Below are 9056 nucleotides of genomic sequence, written 5' to 3'. Positions count from 1 at the left end.
TGTGGTGTTCATCAACCAGGGAGCTTTTTCTTAAACTTTATAGTCGTTTAAACAGAACGATTAAAGTCCATGACACACAGGCAAGGTTTGGACAGCAACGGGAGCCAGCAAGTTTAACAACGCCTCAGTTCTTCATGCTTTCATGCATAAGGACCTTCAGATTTACCAAACTTTGCAAACCAACATCCAGCTTACATCTTGGACTGTTTTCACGTGGATGCTTGAGATGGTCCGTGAAAAAAACTCCTTCCTCGGTTCTGAGAAAACTGTCCGCCCTGATGACGTCAGCAGGAGTGGTTGTGACTTTACTGGTTTCTGAGTTTGAAGAACTGACCTCGAGATTCTACCCGTTCTAAACAGTGACACCGACTATCACCATCACCTGACCCTAAAACCTATCAGGTAACTGTTACACCAGCTGTTCCACACATCAGGGGAACAGCTGGGTGGTTTTTCCACGGGCTTTTAAGAAATCCGACTTCCTTTTGCAACCAGAAGAGGTGCCCCCTGTTGGTCAACAGAAAAATGCAGATTTAAGGCGCTTTGCTTCAATCTTTTCGATCTGAAAGCCACCTCCATCCTGTATATGGAGCAAAGTGCATTCAGTTTATAGCTAGAAACAATTATGCTGCTGGTTGCATTAAAGGAAGTGCAGTAGGCTTTGTGGGGCTTTACCCACAGCGCTTATACATGGAAATATATCTCAGGTACTATTGCCTTAATGTTGGACTGTTTTCTCAATATGTCTGCGTAATTTCACGGACGTGGACTCAGTGGAGCAGCCCTTCAACCACGAGTCTGAAATGAGTCATGGACTGATTTTTTGAAATAGTGGGTCAGTGGTAAGTTACGGGACTGATTATAAATCTCCTTATAAATAATGTTTTTTTTTAAATAAATAAAAATAAAAATAATTCATGAGGTTTGGATATTCCCTTAGAGCTCATAAACACCTTCAGCTTTAACATTCTTTTTTCCTCTTTGTCCACTTCTTAATCAAATTCATCATCGTCTTTCACAATCATCTAAGCAATCCACTAAATCAAACGCAAAAGAAAGTTTCGGTTTTGCGCGACTTTCCTCTTCATCCCCCATCCTCATCCTCAGCACCGCTCCTCAGAGGGCGCGGGCTAAGTGTTTCGCTTTTCTTATCTAGAAGGATCTCTATCCTGTTTTAACGAGGCACTTGACCTCCCTCGGCGCTCTCCTACTCCCTGAGTGACGCAAAAAAAGTGGGCTGGCGAAGCGCTAAGTGCAGCAGTTTAGAGGACTATCTGTGCGCTACTCCAGCAGACTTCACTTGGAGCGCCTATATAGGTTCAGTCGTCTGTCTCGGATGTTACACCAGAGCCTTGTCGGCGGAGATACCGGCATGAGAACGGATGCGTTTGAGAGGCTAAACACGGACTTTTCCTCAGATTTGTAACAACCCCCCGCTTCATTCATTAAGTTGGGAGGTTGATGAAACTTTTCTTGAATGAGTCTCCCGCCGCTGGCTGGCGCATCTGGATTCAAGTTAGTCGGAGCTGTCAAGTCCAGAGTTCAATTCTTCAGCCGGAGCCTTTTACCCCGTTTTTAAACTTTGTGGCGAAATACTGGAATTAGTTTAAACCAAACTCTTAATTTTGACAACTTTTTGTGAACATTTTTTATTGCAAGACACAAACATGGAAAACTCGGTCCTGAGAATGACATGCGTCCTGGTGGCTATCTGTCTCTTGGATAAAAGGTGAGTGAAATTAATACGGAACGCAGTAATTCTACTAAAACTTTAAGTCAAGCTGCTGTTTTAACGCAATTAAAGAACATCTTTCATCGAGCCTCCTTATTTGAACTTAAAAATCTGTTAACAGGATGTTGTGAGATGTCAGATTTATTTATCGACGTAAAATTTGTATTTCATTCATTCAGCTAAATGTTTCACTGACAGGTTGTCTGCGCCTAAAATATAAATACAATGAAGTGTAAACAGTTGTGTGCTTTCTTTTTTATTTCTATTTATTCTTTATTATCTTGAACACTTTTGCCCACATGCTGGTTCCAGCTGTAAAATTTGGAAAGGCAGCTTTTGAACTTGTGCTGCTCTTTACTCTCAGAGCCGGAAACACAACAGGTACCAACAGAAGTCAAACTGGAATTGCAAAGCCACAAAAAGCAATCCCACACTGAAAGTGTAACATGCAAATGAATAACATGCAGTGGCAAGTTGTTTTATTGATTGATTGATTGTTTTTTTTAATCGCTCCAAAGCTACTTTGCTTAGATAAGCGGCACACTGTGTGTGTGTGTGTGTGTGTGTGTGTGTGTGTGTGTGTGTGTGTGTGTGTGTGTGTGTGTGTGTGTGTGTGTGTGTTCCAACACTGACGACTTTTTCTTCTCTTTGCTTCGTGGAGAAGTTTTGCAGAAGACACTCTCGCAGGTCCCACGTGTTTACGAGACTATAAGCAGAGTGTGTGTGTAAATGCTGTCTCTTCCCCACACCTGTATTTGCGTGTGCATCTGGGAGTGCGCGTGGCTGTTTGTTGGCTGGCTGCATGTGCGGCACACACAAACCTGTGTTTTGCCTGTAAAGATCATGAAAAGAAAAGCAGGACAGCTTTCAGTCATCAGGAGCGCATCGTGTGTTTTTCTTATTGCTGCTGTTACTGTTCGTCTGTGGAGCACAAACGCGCTTTAGAGGCTGTCAGCTGGATTATTGCTGTTCACACGATTAACCTGAAACAGAAGCTGAGACAGTTGAGTGCAGAGACACACCTTACTGCTAATAACAATTTATGTGCTAAAGTATTTCCTCTGGTTATTTTATGTGGCAGGTACGTAGGTTTTTATTTTTGCCTTAATTCATTGTGCTGCAATAAAAACATCCTGAGTTAAGTATGCACATTTTTAAAGACTTTAAAGGCTTAATCTTTTTTTTAAAAATATTACTTTTATTTAAACCAATGGCAAAACAGATGCACAATCATAAAGTGAATCAATCTGAAAAGTAGAACATACTAACAGATTAAAGAGTACAGTTCCCCTCGGAAACCACCAGCATCTGGAGATGTTTTTATCAGCGCTACCACATAGCACACACATTTGTGTATTTTGGGGGTTTTACAGGAATCGGTTAAACCAGGGACCAACAAGTCATGGCAGGGTGCAATGGAAAGTGGGTGTCGAGGTGACACCAGAGGAACATTAAAAGAAAACTTACGAGTCTCGCTATAACGAACCTTCGGAGACTAACATCAGTACACAGAAAAGACAGAAGATTTGACTTGTACATCTATCTTGTCAGTAACCTGATCTATACTTGCTCCGTGCAGGGTAGACTCCAATGAAATCTTGGGCCTGAAGCTCCCCAACATCGACCCAATCCTGAATGCCAACACGGTGTGTCTGACACTGCCAGGTTTGACAAGGCGCCAGCTGGAGGTGTGCATGCGTAACCCAGACGTGACGGCTTCAGCAATCCAGGGAATCCAGATTGCCATCCATGAGTGCCAGCACCAGTTCAGAGGGCACCGCTGGAACTGCTCCAGCCTGGAGACTAGAAACAAAATACCCTACGACAGCATAGTCTTCAAAAGAGGTCAGTTTTAACCCAATTTTTCTACTTAAAAAAATAAACTTTTAAAAGTCCCAATATATGAATTACACAAAATTTACCACACAGTATTGTCTAAAGCGGGTGAATGAGTTTAAAAGCTTCTTTTAGTGAACTATGAAGGTGAAATGTCACCACAGGTTACCAGGTATAAGTTTGCTCTTGAGTCAGACTGTGGTTTCCTCCTCAACTGCACTTCAATGAAGTACCTTGAAAGGATGGGTTTAGAAAGATTAGCTGCCACAGAGATACAAAAGCTTCCAAACAAAAGTTAATATATTTCCTCAAACAAGATTATAAAAAGAGATTATTTTCCACGTAGTTATAATTCATCAATGTTAACTCGGAAACAAGTCCTCCAAATGAACAGGTTATCTCTAGTTATCTCTTGTTCCTAGCAGACTGGTATCTGCTTTCTAACCACCTCGCTGAAGCTTCTCAATAACCCATTCAAAAGAGCAGGCAACTTCAAAAGCAGTTAGTCACCTTCAGATTACCAAGCCTCATGCATATCATTTTTCCTTGACGCTTTGTAGGGCTTGGAGCTTTGCAAGTCAGCCACAAAGGATGAAAGAGGAGCTTTAGAGTTGGGAAGCCTTCAGATGGTGTCATCGCAGGTTATTGACTGGAAAAGGCATCAATTTCTTAGTAGCCTGAGCACCTGGATAGATGCAACACACAGTGCGGTTGGTAGTTTGAGTCTTGAGTTTAGCTGGCTTTCGATTTTACTTTCATCTCAGGAGTTGCAGAAAATTGGTTGAGATGCTCACGTGTATTGCTTTGGCTTAGCTTTGTGAGTTTTTAGTGAAAGTCTTTCAAGACAAGCGTGAAAAACTGGCTTTTTTAAGATTTCCCAAAGAGCATTTCTCTGAGACACTAATGATGACCTTACCTATCATAAAAAAATTCCTACCATCTCTGCAAGAAAAACCCTGGTTTGTAACCCTCACTGAGGACTATATCCTATCACTGCCATGAAATAACACAACATATATAATAATTTTAGCTACAGTAAATACTTTCTCACCTCTGGTCTTGCTTTCACTCCTAACTGACTCATTGAAAAGCTGTTTGTCATTATTAGCAGAGGCAGTTGCTCGTTGTCTGGCATCCCTGGTTTGCCTCGGGTGCAGAAACTCCAAACCACTGACATAAACAAGCTCTTTAAATCGTGTGATTCATCTGTTACATGTTGATACGATCCTCTCCACGCAAGCTAAAAAATGGATACAAGTTGACACGCTGCAGCCATCATTGCGTGCAGTTACTGTAAGCATGAATGCTTTGAATAAGGGACGTTTTCAGAGGTGGATTATACAGAAGGTGAGTGCATGTATTCAGTGCAGCTCCTCCTGAAAAAACTCAAATACGCTCTCACACGAGGCTCGTGTGTACCAAACTGGTATTTTCTTCCCACATCATGTAGTGCAGCAACAAGTTTATCTGTGGTGTTAAAAGCTCAGAATTGAAGAAAGTACTTCCAACTGGAAAACTCGCTTACTCGGCTACGCTTGCAGGGCTTTCTCAAATCCTACATGTGACGTTCTAAACAGGTTTTTGAATAGATTATCAGGTGCTCCACATTTTAATATTTATTCTGGTGTCACTGCATCGGATGGTGCTCGAATCCTGTCTGCTGATGGTTTCTCGATAACTTTTACGGGTCTATGTTCATTCCCATTTAGCCCGCATTAAAAACTAGGCTAAAGGGAGGGCCCAGCAGGACGGAGACAGACAGAAATAGGAGAATTGTTCCTTCTCTTTCTGCATTTCTTTTGCCATCTCATTCTCTGTCGCCATGTCTCTGTGTTCCCTGGCTGGGCTACTCCTAATGCTTTTTCTTCCCTTGCCAGTGCAAGTGCTTGTGAATTTGCTCTCAGCACTTTCCCAACTCTCCGAGGCAAAAGCACAAACCTGTTTAGTCGGTTTCTGTAACACAAAGTGACAGTTTCCTTTGAATCTTTAATTCATTTTGCCACTTCCTCTGCCATCAGTTCAGCCGGGCGTGCCACAGCCGGTGAATTATTTGTTAGATTGATTTGTTCCCGGTCTTCCGGGTGCTCGCGTTGCAGTGCCCAGCTCGGAGCAGGTCAAGAGCTAAAACGGGCTTTCTAAGTATGAGGATGTGCTTAAGTGCCATGCTGCGCTCCTCTCCTGCTCAGTGTGGGTCAAGGTGGTTGGGTGGGGGTGGAGGAAGGTTGGGGGCTCTGATTGTGAGTCAGTGAGTCAAATTATTTATAGACGGTACAATTTTGGAGTGTGTGCATTTATTTCTGGGGTGTATTCAAAAGTATAATTGCTCCTATTTACATGTTAAATATTAAGGAAGCTATTATGTATTACTGTATGATATCAGTAGATTGCATGCATTTCCTCTTAAGAGTCAAAGCAGAGTGAAAACAGAGATTAAAGGCTATCGGCCACGTGAAAAATGAGGATTGCCCAATATCAGCAGTTTGCTCACAAGGTGTTTATAGCTTGTTTTTACTGCCTCCAGTTGGCAGCTTGTAAGGATGATGACTATCAGCTTCTCAGCCAGCCTCAGCTCACTGAGCTATTGAGGAGGATGTTACCACCGGTGGAGGCGTTATTTCAGTTAGAAGAGCCATGTGAACATCTACTGTAGTTGGAAGCACAGTCATCATTCAGAATATGACAATATCCTGAAAACGTCCTTTTAAGTTTTAGAAACATTGTTACTGGACTCCCTCTGACTATCATGAGAACAGCATTTATTGTGCAAAGGCAAATATTTCTATGCATACAGCAACAAAAGTGTAAACTCTTACACCATATCTCACTAAAGCAAATTAGTCAGGGTTTTATTTTCAAATTTATTAATAGGGAAGTAACTTCAAACCCTGCTTAAAGGGGCAGATCCAGTTAAAAGCTTTTTTTATTTGACTCCAACAAGCAGCCTGAATCATTTCCCCTTCGAGCTCAGTGCTATAAACCCCTAAGTGGTTTCTTTTCATGTTTTCTTTACAAGTTTCCATTATAACCGTAGCCGGTGGGGCTGCTTTTATACAACCTGAGGGTACCTTGACAGGCAGTAAGCTGAGATCTAACAATAAACACTATAGAGGGCAGGAGTGCAAATGATTCTGTCACACTTTATCCTTCGGTATTCACGGATTCCACAATTAGATATGGATTTCTTTCTCTTTTTTTTAGCGTACGTCCAGTGCACGTGTGTGTGTAAGTGTAAGGAGAGGCTGCTATAACAGCAGTCTTATGATTTACAGGTCAGTCGTCGTCAGATACACTCTTACATGTGCTGCATGCGAGTTACGTCATGAAGAAAAAAAGGGATGCATTTAACTCTAATGTCATACGTGGATATTACACGCACACAGTCATTCATCTGCCTCCTTTACATGGATTAGTTCCTTTTGAGTCAATTTAAAATGATTACAAGGTGAAAGCTGCGGTACGGCATAATGAGCCTCTCTAAGTTAAACACATGTACAGCTCATTTGGTGGTGAGTTGTCATCCAAATAGAGGAAACGACAAAAGCAAAGATCAAAGTACAGCCAGCAATCAGCCCAAAGTCAAAGACTAGTAACAGCCGGGTTAACAGTTAATAAGTCAATTTTACTTATATTGCACATTTTAAAAAGAACCCGGTTACAAAGCATAATAAACACAATAACTGAAAAAGTCGTCTAACCATGGTTAAGAACAATGGCTAAAAATAATCCAATAAGGGAGCAGTATGAAGCACTGACAGGGAGCTTGACCAAACCATGAGGGACCTCAGAGTTGACTAAAAGCAAATGAAAATATGTCTTTGGAAAAATGATCAGTTGCTGAACAGGTTCTTATGTGGAAGGCAGATTATTCCAGAGCCCAGGGACAGTAACCGTAAAGGCCCAGTCGCCTCGAGTTTGTAGGTGAGAGAAGTTGTTGGAATGACCTCATGGACCTGGAGGTAAAAGATCTGTAATCTTCTGTGGAGCTAATCCATGGAGTCAAGCTATCCTTAACAAGAGCAAGATTTTAGCTACAGCTGGGTGAAAGATCCACGGATGGAGTACGTGTGTGTGTGTGTGTGGTCGTGGAGGTTGTCACAGGAAGGAGTCACAGCTCTATTTAGTCACAGTGTGCGAGTACCCCGTGGGTCCTCTGATGGGAGTGGTGGAGCCTGCGAAGTTTGGAACACTGAATTGTTATTGTCCCAGATGTTTCCTCTGCTCTGAGTCTCGGCCTGTGTGTGTGTGCATGTGAGAAAGAAAAAGTTCTGCGTGTTATTTATGATGCATAAAATAAAGAAAGCAAAATGTAAATGTGCTCTCACTCTCGAAATGAGGAAACTTTGAGCATGTAAATGTCGTGTAACACTGTAACTGAAATACAACTGTGGGGTATTTATAAAAATCAAAAATGTACAACAAGTAAAGCTTTGAATTGGTATCTTAGTCATATAAATGATCAGTCACTGCACATTTCACTTCTCTATCGCTCTTTTAGCCAGCAGTTTTCTCATTTCACTTTGGTTCCACATATATGATGATGTATTCTGCTTAAGAGTTATTAGAAATTCTCAAAGTTTGTCAACTCTGTCTCAAAGTGAAACACTTGCCTCTATAGCCACTGACACGGTCCTCCGGTTAATCTTTGTAAGAACTGATGATTCTTATGTTACTTCACACACAGCAGTAAAACACTGAGCACCATTTGAGAGCATACAGTCCATCTGGCATTTTAAATGAAAACATCTTTCCACTTCCAAAGTGTTTCCTGGTTCTGACACTTCTTATTACCTTTTACTTTCACATTAGCTTAAAACAACATGACTATGCTGCCCCTCTACCTGCAGGTTTTCGAGAGAGTGCCTTTGCGTATGCCATTGCAGCAGCGGGAGTGGTGCACGCGGTGGCCAACGCCTGCTCCATGGGCAAACTGAAAGCATGTGGCTGTGACGAGAAGCGACGAGGGGACGAGGAGGCTTTCCGTATCAAACTCCACCGCTTGCAAGTTGAGGCCATCCAGCGAGGGAAGGGTATGGTGCACGGTGTTATGGAGCACTTCCCGGCTGACCTGCCAGGGCCCCAAGACTCATGGGAGTGGGGCGGCTGCAGCCCTGACGTGGAATTCGGAGAGAAGTTCTCACGGGATTTCCTGGATGCCCGTGAGACCTACAAAGACATCCACGCTCGTATGAGGCTGCATAATAATAAAGTTGGGAGACAGGTGAGTGAAAAGTGTGTGTTTGTGGGTCTTTTTTCCCCATGTTTGCATAACTGCTGCTATTTTGTTGTACTACATTAAAATATTTTAACATCAGACACACAATTTACGACAGAACAAATGAAAAAAAAAAAAAGCTCAAAGGGCCGATTGTAGATACTACACATCCGCTTCTGTCCTGTATCAGTTTATCAAAAATTACGTGTTTTCAGCTGTTATGAACGTTTTAGAGGGTCAGGGGTTGTGTTTCAGAAGTGTTTCATACTGCTACTA

General features: G+C 42.2%; 1 protein-coding gene across 1 annotated transcript in view; it reads left to right on the top strand.

The window, feature by feature from the left end:
• Positions 1–1290: 1290 nt before the first annotated feature.
• The window catches only part of wnt10a (wingless-type MMTV integration site family, member 10a), a 24116-nt gene continuing 16350 nt past the window's right edge, over positions 1291–9056 (top strand). Inside the window, exons 1-3 of the mRNA XM_005743738.1 lie at positions 1291–1729; positions 3312–3577; positions 8413–8786. Coding sequence (XP_005743795.1) covers positions 1668–1729; positions 3312–3577; positions 8413–8786 — 702 coding nt within the window. The 5' untranslated portion in view covers positions 1291–1667. The remainder of the gene's footprint in view (positions 1730–3311; positions 3578–8412; positions 8787–9056) is intronic.

This window comes from Pundamilia nyererei, unplaced genomic scaffold (assembly GCF_000239375.1).
Source record: "Pundamilia nyererei isolate P.nyererei 1_Seehausen unplaced genomic scaffold, PunNye1.0 scaffold00135, whole genome shotgun sequence".
Lineage (NCBI taxonomy): Eukaryota > Metazoa > Chordata > Actinopteri > Cichliformes > Cichlidae > Pundamilia > Pundamilia nyererei.
The sequence above is the reverse complement of the archived record's forward strand: the minus strand, read 5'-3'. Positions and strand labels throughout refer to the sequence as shown.